Source organism: Stegodyphus dumicola, chromosome 9 (assembly GCF_044657685.1).
Source record: "Stegodyphus dumicola isolate Sdum_Otavi_A_Nest chromosome 9, ASM4465768v1".
In the NCBI taxonomy this organism is placed as follows: Eukaryota; Metazoa; Arthropoda; class Arachnida; order Araneae; family Eresidae; genus Stegodyphus; species Stegodyphus dumicola.
The window spans coordinates 86,528,602-86,548,213 of NC_140776.1; the positions used below are offsets into that span (position 1 = coordinate 86,528,602).

Genomic DNA, 19,612 nt, shown 5'->3' on the forward strand with positions numbered 1-19,612 from the left:
CTCGTAGATTTTCACAGGTGCATCACTTTCCTTTTTCCACAGGATTCGCTGCAAGCATCTCTGTTCAGGGTTAATTTCAATCATTCTATACATTCTTCTAATATCCGCCGTAAATGCGAATGGGTACTTTCTAAATCTAAGCATGATTGAAAAGAGATCATCTTGAATAACCCCTCCATTACGTTGTAAAGAATTTAGCAAAATTCCATTTGATGTTAAACATGATGCATTAAACACTGTTCTCAATTTAGTTGTTGTTTTTTGAGGTCGGTATATCCCATGATGTGGCATATAGTACACTACCCTAGGCTCATTTTTCTCTTCAACCTCAGTCATATGCCCTAGTTCTTCATATTCCTTTAAAAAATCCTGATACAGACTCAAATATTCAGGGTCTTTAACTAATCTTTTCCATAGGGAATTTAATCTCTCAAGGGCAAAATCTTTTGAATTTCCTAAGCAAATAGGATCTTCCTTTAGTGGCATTGTTACAATGTAACTCCCTTCTTCATTCCGCTTATGAGTTTGCACATAATGTTCTTCACATATTGCTGTTTCTTTATTTTTTGGAATGGCTATTTCAACACTCTTATTTCCCAAAATTTTCTCATTGTTTGTTCTAAGTCATTAGATGTTTTCATTAACCCACAATGTAAGCGGCTCTGTTCTTCTGATGTAACGCTTCCCAACACTATAAACCCGATCACGCTGTTTTGTAAAATAAGACTCGAGTTTTCGTAGCAAATTTGTTCAGATTTTAATATCTCAAAGAAAACCTCAGCTCCTAAAAGCATCTCTATACATTCTGGAACATTAAAATTCTCATCAGCTAATTTTATATTACAAAAATCCTGCATTTTAATATCAATTTTCCTTGAAGGAATCAAATCTTGTGTGATTTTTGGTACTACTAATAAGTCTAAATGTCTCATGTAACTTTTATCTTTATTGCTAATGCATGCCGAAACTCTTTTTCGAATTGTAAACAAGGAATCATTTAATCCGGAAATCGCAATGTTTACCTTCTCAGAATCAAAGTTGAATTTATTCGCACAGTCTCTGGTTATAAACGATGAAGTACTGCCGCCATCAAGTAATGTTTTGACTGTATGTAGCTTACCCATACCATCACTAATAAAGCAAATAGGCGTGCTCAGAAGAACACTTTTTTTGGATCTGTTTACACTAGTTGCTGTAAGCAGAGTATTGCCGCTATTAGGCAGAAAGTCTGGCGCTAAGGGGAAAGCACACTGGAACTACTCACTGTTTCGTTTTTATTTTTTTCCTTCTCTTTCGATGATTTATTTTCTACTGGAAAATGCAGTGTCACGTGGTGTCTTTTCCCACAAACGGAACACGAAAACTTTGATTTGCAGTTTTTGATGGAATGGTTTAATGCTAGGCAATTAAAGCATAATTTATGACTTTTGATGATTTCAACCCGATCATTCACCGGTTGTTTAAAAAAATTTGGGCATTTTGCCAAAAAATGATTTTTCTCACAAAGAACACACTTTAAACCTTTTACATCGGCAAGGAATACCATTGAAACATTTTTCGACGTTTTGTAATTGTTGCGAGATTTTTGAAAACTGTCCACACTTGCGGCAAGGGACTTTCCACGAGATGTGAAAAATAAATCTGCTTCCTTAGCCATTTGTTGAGGTGGAAACCAACTTTCAGCTTGCCTTACAGAAATATGGGCTGACGTTTCTCGATCTATTGTCTCAAACAATTTGTCTGATATTATTAACTACTTCAGAGTTTCAAATTCAGACACTTTCCTCAATTTTAAGTAATATTCAAAATTTGTGGTTAATCGCGACACGAACTGCACATGGGACTCAATTAGGCGTTGAGCCTTTTTAAAATTTTCTAAAACAATTTGTGGTGTAGGTTCAAATTCTTTTAGAATAATAGCTTTTACTTTTTCATAGTCACTTAGCTCCTCATCGCTAATATACACAATAATGTTCGAAGCCCGTTCCCCTAACAAGTTTAACAATATTTCTGCTTTAGATTTCTCAGGCACATTTTTTGCTGCGAAAGCTCTTTCTAAAGACGAGAAAAAATAACTCCAGTTTTCAGGTTTACTCGGAATCTTTGTTAGTGTTCTTATACTTTTAATAAGAGAATCTAAGGAATCGGAACTTTCTCCTTCAGTTTCGTTTTGATCGTTATTAACACTTTTGGTTTCAGCTCGCAATCGAGCAATTTTCAGTTCTGTTTTACATCTCTCTGACTGTAATACTTTAGCTTCTTCAGATTTACGATGCTCTACTATGGAATTACCCAACTCTATTACCGAATTTGGATCGGATTTAAAAGCTTCACTACTTTTAATCGCTAAATTTAAATCTGTAACAGTTATCTTTTCACTTAATTCTATATTGAGTTCTAAATCTAATAGCTTTAAATCCTCTTTAAGTGCACCTTTTATCAACATTGTACTCTTAATGAAATAACACAAGATAATAAGTAATTCTTCTCAATTACTTAAACACAGTATATAAATTTTCTCAAAACTCTTACACAATATCTCAAAATAACAAAATGGCACTTTATTCTTAAATCGAAACTGCTGACTTACTTGTTACTTTTAAATAACTCATAATCCATAGATCTCTGGCCCATGACGGACCACGATGTTTTGCACAGGCATTACACTATAATTTAATAAACTCAGGAACAATGGACTGTATTATATCTCACTTTTATTCTCATTAATTTACATCATTCATGGCCACTCGAAGCCACGAATTCTCTCACATGCACTTAGCTCACAATCTCAGATTAGCGCCAACACTAGTAATGAAATGCACGCGCAGGCGCAACAGTATGCAAATGTTTTCTTCATGTTATGATTAAAAGTGAAACTATAATTTTTATATTTTACGTATCCACATTTTAGGTATGTACAGCAAAATGGAATATATATGTAACTGGAAAATTTAAATGCGCTAGTAAATGCAAAAAAATTAATTTATTTTCAAAAATCACGTTACTCTTAAAGGCTGAATATTACTTTTAATATTTCATATTTCATTTCAAAGTGACTACAAAATATGCAATAAATTTCGTAAACATGAATTCTATGTTTTAAATCAATTAATGCTACCGTTCATTTACATGGCATAAGAAAATGTCCTTGGAAAAAATAAATAATTTATTTAAAGTGTTATTTAGCAAAAATGAATTTAGTAAATAACTGTAGTAAATAGTTGTTTACTAAACTACAATACAGTTAATTACCGAATTCAGTAAAAGACTGTAGTGCAATACAAAACATCATACTTTTAAATTATTTTAATGAGAATATAGATTTGTAGAAAACTTACCTTTTCCAATAGTTACGAAGTTGATTTTTTTGCATACTTTCCTTGAAGATAATTGTTTAATGTCCCAAATATTGCACTCATATCTTCAGATAATATGCATATATATATATATATATATATATTGTTATATATTATAATTCATTTGTTAAAATGAAGTCCATCAAAAACATGTTAAAGAAAATATTATTAATTAGCAACTGTAAGTTAATCAAGTAACTTCTGTTTTAAAAATGTTCAGCATAATTATGATATGTAATTAGGCATAACGCCGCGGCGTGCAATGAATTGGAAGTTGATATGTCAGCACTATCCTTATCTTCAGGGCAGATGTTTTTATTTTATTTGGCTTATAATTCCTTACTAAATGTAGTATTTCATCTCTATGTACTCCGTCTTTGATATGATTTAAATCAAATTCCTTGTCATTATAATTCGCTTCCGATAGTGAGGAAAGTGACACAGAGGTTATTGAAAACAAAAAAATTTCGATTGACAAATTAGTCGGTATTCTTGACACAGCAATTATAGGACTTGAACAGCGGAACTTTGTAACTGAAAAAGAAGTTATGTCTATTTATAGAATTAAAGAGAAAGTATTATCTCATAAAACGAAACAACTTACATTGAAAGAAATGTTTAATAAAGTAAACAAATAAATATTAAGCTTTTTTTTTATTTATATTAAGCTTTTCACAAGAACTGGAAAATATGTAGTGTAGTCAGAGCTTGAATTGTGCCGGCTCCGTGACTTTTCAGTTCATGGGATAAATGATATTTCTAGCCGAAGCGCATCGGAGCCCTACATAAGAAGGCTCCGGCACTTCTTTTATGTAATTAACGGAACTACAATTTCAGTATAAATTTAATCTCAAAAATTTTATTTCTAGCAGCAATAAAATTATATTAAAAATCGCTTATTAAATGTTAATTTACCTCTTTACATTTTATTGAATTAGTTTAATAAATAATAATCAATTATTAATTAATGGTTAGATAATAATTAATAAATATTAATTGCTAATATTAATTAAATAATTATTTATTAATTTGATAATAATTAACTATTTAATTTTTAAATGATAAATGATTTTAATAGTCATTTTATGTATTTATTTACTCTTGTTCCTCTTTACTAACGGTCTTCCATAGGTTTCCGGCTCTTCTAATTTTAGAAATTAAGCCCTGAGTGTAGCGATATAGAAGAAATTCAAATTAAGAATATTTATTCTATAAAGCTGTACAAACTTGTCTCTAATGTTTGGAATCTACTTTGGCTGAAATTTAAATTAATTTTATTTTGCTAAAGCCTACTTTCGGTCCAATTGTTTCTGCAGTACTTGCTTCATTTAGAAATCTTAGTTTACTTGTGGCATTTTTTTTTTCCAGATTAACTCGCATGAGCTTTTCCTGTAATATATGATTAATTTTAATAGATTAAAAAAAAGAAATTGTATAAAATTATAAGTCGCTAGATTCTAAAACTTGTTTGTAATTTCTTGATGTAAAGCAGCAAGAAGAAACATAAACAAATGAAATATTCAAGCTATAACTGAAAGGAAGTGTAATACTTAATCAGCAGCTGCATTATGTAATTCTATATAAAAATTGAGACTTAATTTTAATTTAAATCTTAATTCTTTGAATTCTTTTAATTTTACTTTTTAGCAAAAATAAAAAATTCCAAAGTATTCAGATAGAAGATGATAACTTTTTATATAAAAAATGAGTAAAAGATATTAAAAGAATAGTTGCATATTCTCTACTATGTTTTGTTATTAATATTGTATATTTAGAATTTTATCTTTTAGGTTTCTATATTTATTTCACTTATGTATTGTTTAATTTATAAAAATAATAACGAAATGAAACATGTAGTCATTTTCTGGATTATCATCCTCATTTTTTATTTCAAAGAAGTAAATCCTAGATATTAATAGGTGGTGTGTATGATTATGGGAAAGCCTCGAGGGCTATGCGCCTGAAGGGAGGGATGCCTTCGTGGAAGACTTTCTAAGGGAAACTGGCTCGTATGCACGTTACACATGGGGAAAACCACGAAAACGCACATGCAGCCAGCCCGTTCACGATATTCGAACCTCGGACCGAACTACCAGTGTTCAGCGACTTTACCGCTCGACCGCTGGTGGGCAGATATTAATAGGACTGAATGCTGTATGTGTTTGTTTTGGTATCAAAAAAGAAATATGTTTATATAATAACTTAAATATTACATTTCATTTAGCATATTCAGTTTAACCATTCTATGAATAAAAAAGTTAGAGTTATCAGTTTAGTTGTGGAAAAATATTATTCATACACAGATAAATGCACTAAGTTTATCTTAACGTCATTTAACTGTCATCGTACTTTCTGTGAACACATGGAAAAAGGGTAGATGTTTATTTAATATGATGACCTGTGTACAATATCCCCACAGACATAATGATTACATTCGTAGATACAATTTTTATATAGCAAAATATAATTCTGTAGGTAAATTTATATAATTAAATGCAAAAGTCAAAATTGGTACTAAATTTTAAACACTACATTCAACAAAATCTTAGTAAATATGAATCTTAATTTCATAAATGAAATTTTGTGTGAAATATATCATGGTGCACTGTATAGTAATGGAATGCAAATCTTAAAACTATAATAAATAAAATATTTGCTTAAGTTATATTATTCATTCATAATACAAATCGTAACAAATTATAAGTACAGATAGAAAATGAAATTTTATATTTTACAAGAATTTTAGCATATTTGTTTTTAAACGTTTCTATATTCTTAAATCATACATTTCCTAAATTTTGATTGCATTTAAATGCATGCTATGTATTACCCCGTTTCCAAATAATATGAAAGAAAAAAACCTTAAAAATTAGAAAATTAATATTGCTGAAGGAACTGCTTTACTATCTTTGCAAAATTACTGTAACTAAATTATCCAGAACTGATAGCCTTAAGTATAATAATACAACTTAATTTGCTAGCCAAATGAATTGTGGACTTCTAATATGTTGCTTTCTGTACTCTGCGGTGTTGTTAGTCCTTATTGGTTACATGTACCCAGTGTATTAATGATATTGTATTTCTGGCATGTACCATATTATCAGTACAATAGGCTCAAATTCTAAGTAATTGACAAGGCCCATCAGCTGAACACTGGTGGTTTGACTTCAATTCCTGGAGAAAAGTCTGGTTGCATGGCCATTTTTCCATGTGTAACACGAGTTAGTTAATGCAGTGAGCTACATACACATAATTTAAAACTATTTAAGCATATTTATATGCATCTGTCACAATTCACAACAATATTCAAAACCGTTGGCATTTAAATACACCTAATAAAATGCATAGAAGTTTCTCTATATATTAATGAATAAATTAATTTAAGTAACTCGAAAATTCAAAATAACTTGCATCAAATCAAGAAACACTATAAGTTTCTATACCTATGAAATAATACATTTTGCTGATTATTTTTTATTTTGCCTGCATTATTGGTGCATAATGCAATCGCGCAGTGCGTACCAACCATTATACCACATAAATTTAATTATGTTTGAGAGGGGAAAAAAAAAAAAAAAAAAACGAACGAGTTTCCACAGTCGCGCACGCATGTTCCTAAAACGTACTCGCTGTACCTCCTGCTGTGAGAGCTGCTTCGCTGCTATTGGTTAGAAGAATTTAGACGTAACATAGAGCTTTCGACGTCATTTGTTTTGTCACGTGGTAAAGCTTCTCGTACTCCAGCCATACTTGTTCGGATTAGAGCGGTTATGTTTTAATCCTTTAAAAAAAAATCAGTTAAGTCAGAGGTGATTTTATGTACAACTGAATTAATTCATATGTTAATATATATTTTCACTTTATACAATACACACTTGAGAAATACCGGATCATTACAAAGGAAGGAAAATGGGTTATTTGCTTGAGAGGGTTATATCCATATAGCATTTTGCTAATGGAATGTTGGAAAAACAATATTTAACATAGTTTATTAATCTTTTATCGTGATACAACCACATTTTTAAGAACAAGATTACAAAGTTTACAATTATACACCTAAATTTATCTCAGTTTTCAGTCTGAGATGGAATCCCAGGAAAAATATTGTTAATGATGGACTAGATCAAAGTAGTCATATAGAGAAAGCACACGTGGGATCATTGCCTTTACTGAATAACATTTGCCAGTCAATTTACAGCAAAATATATATGCCTACATTGCCTACTGTCCATTAAATTAAATATAACCTTTGAATCGCTCTTAATATTCTTGTTTTAAAAGTAACTTGTCAGTTAATTTTATCAGTAACTTTTAGATGCATTAGGTAGTAAGGAATATACTTTTTAGACACATAAACATTGCTTGGATTATCCTAAATTTTCATTTATATTTTAAAATACACAGTGTCATTTCCATTATCTATTTCTACTTCATTACCTTCTTTTTTTTTTTTTTTTAAAAAAAAGATGGGGATGATCTAGTGTGACAAATTGCATTTTGAATGTATTTTAAATTTACCAATAATATTTTAAACTACATTTTGCACCAATATTTATGTTTGCTCTCCCATTAAGGGAAACAAATATAATAATATAAGTTATTAAATTAAAATTCCTGTGTTTAATTCCGTCTTTAACAACAGCCATAAAATATATGGAATTTACATTCTTACCACTGATGTGGTAAGTCATGAACTCATTGGCAACTTTGAAGAGCATTTGCAAACTTGTTGGTGAGTTAGGAGAGGGATGTTTGTTTGCATATCTTTAAATTTATTTCAACGATTCATCCACCACCACCTATTGTTTTACATTTTTCTTCTTCAATACAAGACACGCACAATTCTAGGCTTTTTTCACCGTTGTTTTCCCTATAAATCTTTTTAATAAAAATAAAAAAAAAAAAAAAAAAAACAGAAAATTGCAAAATTTTGGCACCAGAATCCTAAAATGAGAAAGGAAAGAGAGGCATGTGATGCCTTTTATGTTGTATGCATGCAGAAAGCAACATTGTCAAAGATTTTATCAGAGACAATAGAAACTGTGGTATGTGGTCCACCTGAATGCTGAAGTACTGAAATTCCCATAGGAGGGATCATAATCTGCAACCACACTGGTGAAAATATCTGGAGAAGTGCTGTCTGGGAGAATGCTATGTGTATACTTGGGTTGCCATATAAATGATTTTTAGTGACATGTGTAGCCACATAAATTTTTCTTCACATCATGGTTTAGACCATCAATACTTTTTCACAGCATTCTGGTGAGGTTCAGAAAATTAGAAAGTACCAAAATTCATCATTTTAGAATTATTTTGAGTAAGTTATACACTTTGTGAACTGTGATGAACAAAAATTAATAAGCTGTGCTTCCCTCAAACCAATTTCCTTTCTTCCACATAATGATTTATTTGCATATATCAGAACTTTACTATTGCAATATGTTTTTGGAATGATTATTATTTCAATCTATGAGATTTTTATTTTACCACCAAAGAAAACACACAGACATCATTGCTGGGAAATAACTACCTCTAAAAATCTGACATGTATTAATAATAAATAGATACCTTTGTCACAATTTGAATTATCATTTTTAAAGCACATATGCTTTATACTTTATATTTAATTATGTTAAAAAAAAAAAGCACTATCCTACTTGATCTGGTTTTCCTACCTGAGCTGGTGAATGAACTCACTAGTTTGACTCATTGATTAAGATAACATAATCTGTATGTATGGCTGTTACAGTTATATTATTCTTCAGTTCAGAACTAAGTAAGTGCTACATAGCAAAAAGTTAAAGTAGTTTTTTTTAAAGTGACCATTGTTTCAGCTAACTTTGGTAGAAAAAATAAGCAGCCCTTAGATGCTTTGCCATGTTCAAGTAACCTAACCAAACCCTTGTTAGAACATTATAAGTGACTACAGCTATAGTTGTGCATACAACTTTGCAAATAAAAGGATGAATAATATAAATGAATTTTTTCCAGATGAATCTTAATACATCAACACCATCAAGGATCACATCCATGGTCTGCATCAAAAAAATGCCACATTATGTCATGCATTATGCATCCCCATACAGGTCTGAAACCAAGTGTAATCGTATGGTCCATTACATTCCAGTTGCCTTCACGTTTAATGCTTGCAGTTGCTTCACGTTTAATGCTAATTTCACGTTAAATGCATTATGTCAATCATTATGCATCCCCATACAGGTCTGAAACCAAGTGTAATTGTATGGTCCATTACATTCCAGTTGCCTTCACGTTTAATGCTCATCGGTGGCCAGGGCAACCTGTATGAGTGCAATGGGCAGCAAGACATAGGAGCGTCAAAATTTTTAGAATTTTGGCAGGAACTGGAAGGCATAATTTGCAAGCAGCAGTTATTCTATTTAGGTGATAAAATATCTAGCTCTGGCTTCGCTAGCAACCAAGCAGTAAAGTAGCTGAATACTGATAATTCGATCTGGGTTTACATTCTAGCGAACGGGTTGGCTGCACGTGTGTTTTCATAGTTTTCTGCATATATGAAATATGTATAAGCTAACTTCTCTTTGAAAGTACCTCTACCCTTAGCCAAGTTACTATACTGTAATCAAATAAATTAAACACCCCCCCCCAAAAAAAAACAGCCTCCATGTTTAATGTGCAGTTGAACAGGCGCCATTGTTTAGGGCTACTGTAAATGATTCATCAGATTTAAAAATTCTAATATCGAAAATATTATGCATATTATAATGATTGAATCCAAGTAAAGAATGAGAAATTATCCAAATTTTCTTTACGTACAACAAATGTTTTGCTGTGTATGTTATGTGAGCACCAGCTACATTATGTACAAAAATACCATGTGAACACCAGGTGCATTTTATACATAACATATTAACAGTACATTATGTACAAAAATGCACTCCTTAATGTTTGCCCAGTCGAAGACTTCAAATGTGATAGATGATGCAGTATGGAAACTCGTACAAAAAATGTGAAATCAATAGCCATTTGGAAGTGCGCTATGTGATCAATGTTCATAAAATGTATGTAGCATGCGAGGTAATTTTTTAGTTTCTAGTTCATTTTCAAAAATTGATTATTGTATGTATACCATTTATGAAAAGGCAGTGTTTTTAAAATCTGATGAATCATTTATTATTACTCTGAGGTTTTCGAAGCTCACTGCTGTCTATCTTTAAAGGTTGTCTAGAACTAGTGATCAACAAGGAATGTATGGCACATAACAGAGAACAAATCCTAAATTCTCACCATTTTTTTTTTTATTGATCTATTAATCCCTTGATCTATGATTTCATCAGATCTGTTATCTACTGAATATATCAGGCCTATGATTATAAAAAAACTAACGTACCACAGTCTACCCATGGCTACATCAGCTGAAAACTGGTAATAACTGAAATCTACTTTTCTCACATATTCTAGGTGCACATCCAGTATCTGTTTATCTTCATGCAATGGCTGTACGAGGTGGTATACTCCAAGTTTAACTGTTTTTTAAACCATGTACTTTAAGTCTAACTGATTTGCTTACACATGTACAGTTAAACCATGTATTAAAATTTATTTGTATAATAAATATGGCTTTATCTCCCGTCTTCAATAATGTTATGCTTTTAAGGGCCATCAGTGTTTTAAGATTACAACAGTTATTTATATTAATGTTAACCCCCCCAAAATATTAAATCATTGTGGAAATCTACAAATTAGACAAACTGCAATTATCATTTTCTTCTAATATTTAATCTAAAGCAACGGTTCTCAACCTTTTGACTAACGCGTACCATCTAAACAAAAATTGAAAACCTTTAATATCACCACCACTCCTGAACAAAGCTCAAATCACATAAATTTATGAGTGTTAGAAAAAAAACTCAATCAGGATGTTGGGTTTTAATTAATTTAATAGTTAAAAATACTTTGCTTCTTTGTATACCATGGTTGAAAACCCCTGATCTAAAGAAATGTTCCTATGTTGTTTAGATTCATCCACACTCATTCTGCAAATAAATTGAGGAAATTTTTATATTTTTGTCTATTAACAGTCAAATGGTAACTGCGTTAAGTGATAATATCAGTAGAACATATTCGCTGTACTGATGATTTTCATACTCTTTCTCAAATGTACACATAACTACTAATAATGTATTCATAGTAAATCATTAATAGAAGATTTTACTCTTTGATGAAACACATTTACTTAACTTATCTTTTATGCACTTTTGTAACATACATGTTAAACGTCAGTTTACATATTTTCTAATTAATATTTCTTTCACTTAAATCATCATTTCATAGAAACCGGTATTGCTGTTTGTTATTAATTTTTCATTAAAATGCTTTCAGAAGTTTTTTTTTCCTTCTCAGAATTTTACTTCATGTATTATTTCCATCATGTATTATTCAAGCATTATTTCCATTCATGTATTATTTCCATTCAAGCATTATTTCCATTAAGTTGGAAAATTTGGATCTAGGAAAATATACAGTTTGTCCAGTTTTGTCTGACATCATTCTAAATCTCAAAACAAATCTATAGCACATTACTTTAGAGACAATTTTGATTAAAAAATCTGTGCAAAATAACATTAACAAGAGAAGTTATCCTAGCTGTATCTAAGCAAATGTTCTGAGATACATATTTATGTAGATATAATATATTTATGATATATTTTATTATAAAGATTAAGAGTTTTACTAAACATACATCACTTAACCTAGCTTCATATTTAAAGATACAAAACATTTGTACACTGATCTCAGGCAGGTCATGGCTGGCTTAGTCTTTCATGTATTTTCTAATCAGAAAAGCAGGTATGAGACAAATATCATTTAGTAGCTTCCATGAGAGCATCTCTCAAGCAAAATACTTGTCAAAATTAATTAATTAGCTTTTAAAGGACATTAGAAGCATGATGTTATGAAGAAGAGAAAAGTTTCACAAAGCAGAAAAAAAATCTAAATTATAAATTAGCAGGAAATCCAGCTTACGAAGGAAATCCAGTCTTACGAAGCTTTATTGTAGCACTATTATATTTATTGTTTTAAACTCTAATTCATTTACTCAGAAAAACCATTCTATTAACCAATTTTGGTTGATCTTTACATTACGGTAACTGGTAGTTTGGCGACATTTTGGAGGCGATAAAGGTTACTACCTGGGACTTTGGTAATAATGTGAGCAGTACTGAGTTCCGATTACGCATTATTTTGTGTGGGGGAAATGAGAGATCATGGGATATGTCATGTGATATTAATGGACGAATTACGGTTCTTTAATCGGAAGAGATCATGGGATATGTCATGTGATTTTAATGGACGAATTACTGTTCTTTAATGGGGAAAATCTGGGAATTTTGTATTTGGCTTTATTCTGTATTGTGTGAAATAGTGTTTGTGAATTTTTCGATCCCATGGCCGTAAGTAAAGTGAATTCGAAATGGGTATTTAGTGGTATTGAAAAGGATAGTGAGAAATGTTTTTTAAGGTTGTGTGAGAGAGAAATAAACATGTTTTATTATGTTATTTATTTTACGTGGTATCTTGCTTTGAAAGATAAGTATGATTTTAAAGATTCTGAAAGAGAATGAAGAAAAGTGTATCCGCCACGTAATGAAGATTCTGAAGGAGATTAGGTAAGTTAGTATTTTTAATTATTTTTATGCATTGTTGGAAATGTAAGGTGGAAAGGAATTTGGTATTATTGGGAAAATTGTTATTAGCAATGATTTAGTTTAAAGTAATTAGGATTGTAAGGTAATTTTTATTAATTGAATGTATGTGCTCATGTATATTTTAAGTGGTGTTTTTGAATTTAATTATATTTTAATATGATATGATTATATGATAGTTATTTTGTGAATTTTATACTTGTAGGAATTAGGTGTATGTTTAAGTTGAAATAAATGTGCATGGAAATAATTTAAATATTTGATAATAAATATTTGTAATGCTTCATGTATGAATTCGTTGGTGACGTGTATAATGTAATAGATGATTTAGAGGTAAAAGTTTTTGGATATTTTATTCATTTTATATGTGGAAATGTTCATATTTGTAAAGGGTAAATACTTTTTCGCGATCAGGTAATTTCATATATGTTCTTTTTACCGGGTTTAAAGATTGAGAAAATTGTCATGTATTTTCGTGAAATTTTTTTAATTTATGAGATAAAAGCAGTGTACATGGATATAGTGAAGAGTGTGCGCAATGCCATTTTTGTGCAATTCTGGGATGTTTTTTTAAGTAAAAATAAGTCGGCGTGTACATGGTTTATGTGTATGTGTTATTTTGAAAAACACGTAAGGTGTATGGTATTGTGCACTTTTTCCGAATTTTGCAGTGAATATTTCTCATGATTAAGCAGTTTTGTTTGATAAAATTTCTAGCATAAGTGTAATTCGGCTAGTAGATTGTTGGAAGAAGTGTTCAGTAGATAAGAAGAAAAGAAACATGTCTTTACTTCGTGAAGACAAAATCGCGGCGGGGAAAAAAAAAATAGAGGGTTGCTGTACGGGAGTTGGCCGCCAAATTTTCGCCAAAAAATCGCCAAGTTACCGTAATGTAAAGATCAACCACACCTACATTTAAAAATGCATGCATATAAACACACATTTCTGAATCTGGTCCTGATAACAGAAGAATACCTACATGAATCATAGGATTTACATTAATCAGTTTTATTAGAATTCTTAAATGCAGAGGATTTACATTAATCAGTTTTATTAGAATTCTTAAATGCAGAGGATTTACATTAATCAGTTTTATTAGAATTCTTAAATGCAGAGGATTTACATTAATCAGTTTTATTAGAATTCTTAAATGCAGAGGATTTACATTAATCAGTTTTATTAGAATTCTTAAATGCAGAGGATTTACATTAATCAGTTTTATTAGAATTCTTAAATGCAGAGGATTTACATTAATCAGTTTTATTAGAATTCTTAAATGCAGAGGATTTACATTAATCAGTTTTATTAGAATTTTTAAATGCAGAGGATTTACATTAATCAGTTTTATTAGAATTTTTTAAATGCAGAGGATTTACATTAATCAGTTTTATTAGAATTTTTTAAATGCAGAGGATTTACATTAATCAGTTTTATTAGAATTTTTTAAATGCAGAGGATTTACATTAATCAGTTTTATTAGAATTTTTTAAATGCAGAGGATTTACATTAATCAGTTTTATTAGAATTTTTTAAATGCAGAGGATTTACATTAATCAGTTTTATTAGAATTTTTTAAATGCAGAGGATTTACATTAATCAGTTTTATTAGAATTTTTTAAATGCAGAGGATTTACATTAATCAGTTTTATTAGAATTTTTTAAATGCAGAGGATTTACATTAATCAGTTTTATTAGAATTTTTTAAATGCAGAGGATTTACATTAATCAGTTTTATTAGAATTTTTAAATGCAGAGGATTTACATTAATCAGTTTTATTAGAATTCTTAAATGAAATCTTCACTATCCGAAAATTCAGCTTCATTTCCAGCTGAAACTGTATCAGGACAATCTCATTTATATTATTTCCCTCTAACAACTGAACATTTTGAAAACCTTTTCTATTCCATGGAAAACTAATGCTACATTAAACATACATTTTCTAAATCTGAAAATTTTAAGTTAGCTTAGAAACTGTAATCATTCTTAAAAAAGTTTGATTTATGCAGATGTTAGATCAATAAAATTACTTTCCTGTGAAAAAGTAATATGGCATTGAACAACACGATTTTACACATCAAGATATACTGAGTGAAAATTCCTGAAATGTTTTATTTCTTGGTATCTCTGCAAGAATTGTATAAATAAGACTACCTCCCTTCTTTAAAAAAAAATGTTTAGTAAATACTATGAAGAAAATTGGTTACATTATTTACAGTTCATAATTAATAGAAAATAAATCATTTCTTAGCTTATCAGAATTTATTTTTATCACATTCATAAACAGTACTAATTTAAACAAACATACCATTATGATTTCAATAAGTATGAAATAGAAAATCCAAATCTGCATCTTTGATGGTCTAGTAGATTGGACGTCTCGTTTACTACAATTCAGCAGGGTGCTGACTCCCCAGACTGTAATATATATATATAATTAATTTACAAGGGAAAAAGCAACAAAAATATAAACAATTTCTTGGTTTTATATAAGCATTTCTGCACATTTACAATTTAAATTTTTTTAACTATCTAGTTATATCAAAATACATGATTTAGTAAAATATAATTCAAATAATTTAAGGTATTTTAGATCAAATACTAATTTTTCAATAAATTTTTTCATGCAAGTCTAATAATCAACATAACTATCAAGTTTTGACTTCGAAAATTATGTTTAGAGAAACTTGAAGCTGCAGTAAATAGTAATAAATTTATTCAAAACTGAAAGTAAAGCATTCTTACTTTATTTTCTTTCTTTAACTATGGCAGATCTTTTAAAACAACAAAAAAGAAATGCATTCATGAAAGGACTTAGGACTTACTTATTATTCATGAAAGGATATATTTCAGTAATTACAAGTGCATAAAAATTCAGTATATATATAAAAAAAAATTAACACAGATTTGGAACAAAGTACCTGTGTTTCTATGGCATAAAATTTCCTTTTTTAATAGCACAATATCTTTGAGTTAAAGATTATATATTAAAGCAAATTTATAAAACTAAATTCAAAAATAAGAAATTAAATTATTTTTAGAGAAAACACTAAGCAAATAAAAAAATTAACATTTCCATAACAGATTTCTGAACAATTAGTCATGTTAATATTGCCTTTCTTTTTCCATTAAAAGCTATTTCCTGCTTAATTACAGTATGCTTTAAGATAAATATTAAAACGTTTGAGTAAAAATAATATAACTATAAAAAGGTGAGACACATACAAAAAGGAGTGACACAAACAGTAAGAAACAGACTAGTGCAAAATTTAACAGTACCAAATCCTGAAAATGAATCATTAGGCACGTACACAAAAGAACAACACATGGAAAATCACATTTCCTACACAGACGCTATTTATAAAATTTTGTATAGGTGAAGAAAGTACGAGTATTAAACACTGAAAATATAAAATATTCACTTACTTTCTTCAAATATAACTTCGATGGATTCAGTCACAAACGCCAATCCACGAACAAACAGTATTCTTTGTGACTTTACCATTCTTTTCGACCGCCATTGCTACTAGCGGCTCAAAACAGGGATGGCTGTAAACGGCTCCCTATGAGAAAATCTTTTGAACGAACTGCGCATGCGCCGTTTCTTTTTATCGCCAACAAATGATGGTAAACCTATTGTAATTTCTCGCCAGCGTTTCGCGTTTTATTTAAATTAGCGTAGGTGTTGTCAGTGAGATTAATAACAACGATAATAAAAAAAAAGTCATTTCAAATGTTTACGCAAGGAAATATTTTTTGCTCTTTTTCACACTATATATGCTATCATCGATAGAATTAAGAACTTTTAGTAATTAGGTCAAAATTAATTTTAACGTGTAAATTTCATACTCACAAATTTGAGTACAGATTTTCATCAGATGTCTGAAGGCAGTTACTATATTTCAGTACAGCAAATCCTGGAATATAAAAGAAAAAAAAATTAATTTAAGTCTATTCTTCAGCTTCATTCTAATTCCTATCGATACATCTCTCTAAAACAGTTTATTACAGAAGTTTCAGATGTAAAAGAAGTTCATAAAAGTATTAATCAATGAAATTATTTCCAATGGTCGGTGAAATTGGTTGCAGTTTCAGACACTGTTGCAGAAGTTTTCACATACAATTGCTGTTTATTGTGCAAGTAATATTGAAACTAACTAAAGTGCTTGCATAGATTTCTACATCTTGGCAGAAAAAATGGAACATTAGTGGAAACAAATTATGTATATATTGATACTGTAAAATTTGGGAGGTTTCAAAGACCCAGCAGAAAATATGGTGGCATTGATATCAGTTGCATATTTACTTTTCCAGACTATTATATCTGAAAAGTACGAAAAGCATTTCATCTACACCATCAGCTTCTTACAAAAATAACTGAGGCTTATCTCAGTTATTTTTGTAATATAGTATGTACGTATTAATAAAAGATGCTGTGAATGTAATTTGCTGTACAAGATAATAAACATGAGTGTCATCAGGATTTCTAAATATATGTTTGAACAATTATGTACGAAATATTCCTTCAAATTCACTTGAAAGAAATGAGGAAACGAAACTGAAAAAATTCAAGAATCAGTAAAAAGCAACTTTTTTTTATATTTGGATGATATTTTCTTAATGCTATGTTTAAAATCACAATTTCTTAAACTGTTTGTTTTAAGTATACATTTATACTTCTTGCAGGGTTAAAGTGGCCCTAAATCAACATAATTTATTATATTATAAATAATGAAAATTGTACATTACTTATATAAAAAGAAACATAAAGTGACATAGTATGTTAAGTTAGGTTTGCAAAGGTAATTTAAATATTTTCATTGTGCAAGACTTGTATGCTTAAGAATTTTTCAATCTTGGTGTTATTTATCGTATAAAACATCACGATTCAAATAAAAGTACTATTTTGTGGTATAATTCGATTATAGGGGCCGTAGCAAATTGCAGCAAAAATATATGCGCAAAATCTAACGAAAGCGGCGATTTCACACCACGTAAATTTAAATAGTTCTATATTTGTAAGTCATCGCCCACACGATATATTGATTAGGGAAGCTGACTGCGATACTACAAGGCCTAGGCTCGAATTCCGGAGAAGGCATGGTTATAACTGCTGGTTCCTTCATAGATTTTTCCGCACACCCCTATTGGTTTATTAGGTGCCTCCATAATAAAGTGACCACCACCTGGCCTTAGTTGTGGCCAAGCCGAAGGCCCGCCGTTGGGGAGGGGGGAAATATTTGTAAGTCGCCATTGGAATACTGGTTTATTTTTTTTTATTCTTTTTTGATAATGATATGGATCTAACAATTTGGGAATTGCCCAATGACAAAATGTCTGCAATATAATTTTTCCAAAGAAAAGACATCATTCATTATAGAATATTATGATCGAAAAACCACGAGATGAAATTATGCTTTATCGGTAACTCAATAGCGAAATGGAGATGCAGGAATGAACCTGTATTCTGAAGAAAGGATTAAGAAGTCAGATATTGGATCGAAGGAACAAAAATCCCCTTCCTTATAACTGATAGGCAGGCTCACCTATTTTTGGTATCAAGAGATGACATCTATTGAATTTTGTGAACTCCAACTGAAGATGAACCACAATACAACTGTAGACTGGAAGATATGCGTGAGGTGTGTGCCATAGCTTTAATATCTCAGCCTAAGTTGAAATTCGGCGGATGTGGAAAAAATTATGATGCAGACAAAAGCCTTTTCAGTAGAAGCAAGAATAACATTGGACGTCTTCTTCTGCCACAATGGGTTTTCGGTGGATTGTGCAGAGAATCAAAACAATGTTTTAGTCGCTATTCCAGATCGATCGGTGAAAACCTTATGGAACATCATAAAGGTTTGGTTTGGTTTATGTGATTAGAACAAAGCCTCGAGGGCTATCTAAGGGAAGAGAGGCCTACGTGGAGGACTTTCTAAGGGAAACTGGCTTGTATACACGTTACACATAGAGAAAACCATTAAATTGTCCATACAGCCAGCCCGTTTGCGGGATTCAAACCTCAGACCGAACTACCAGTGTTCAGCGACTTTATCGCTCGGCCACTGATGTTCGAACATCATAAAGGAAAATGTCACAGAAGGAAGCATTATTTATACTGACTGCTAGAAATCATATAAGTTGGATGAACTGCGATATGTCGGCATTGAACATTTTACTGTCAACCACAACTAGAATTTTGTGGACCCCGAAACGGGGACCATACGCAAACGATACAGCGACTGTGGGGCAGTGCTAAATGGCGTAATAAACACCATCGGGGCACATTTCAATTCTTATTTGTCCGAGTTTATGTATAGACATTTTCCAAAAAAAAAAAAAAAAAAAAAAAAACCTGAAATTTTTTTTGCAATGTTGCAGGATCTTAAAAATTTTATGCCTCCCGTTTAATTTCACTTATTTTTAACCTTTTTTTTTTTTTTTTGATAAATTAAATTAACAAAAAAGTGTAATATATGAAGTTAACCTTCCATCAACTTAAATTCATAATCTTAGATAGTTACAATAATGCTTTCTTACAGTTACAATTAGCCGTTTGTTTATATTAAATT

General features: G+C 30.4%; 1 protein-coding gene across 3 annotated transcripts in view; it reads right to left on the reverse strand.

Moving 5' to 3' along the window:
* Positions 1-16,623, reverse strand: part of LOC146995406 (uncharacterized) — a 30,027-nt gene extending 13,404 nt beyond the window's left edge. For all 3 annotated transcript variants that reach the window (XM_085823720.1, XM_085823719.1, XM_085823718.1), the window contains exons 1-2: positions 16,467-16,623; positions 15,349-15,458 (exon numbers count right to left, since the gene is read on the reverse strand). In XM_085823720.1, the coding sequence (XP_085679846.1) occupies positions 15,349-15,458; positions 16,467-16,545 (189 nt within the window). In that variant the 5' untranslated portion in view covers positions 16,546-16,623. The remainder of the gene's footprint in view (positions 1-15,348; positions 15,459-16,466) is intronic.
* Between the last annotated feature and the right edge of the window lie 2,989 nt (positions 16,624-19,612).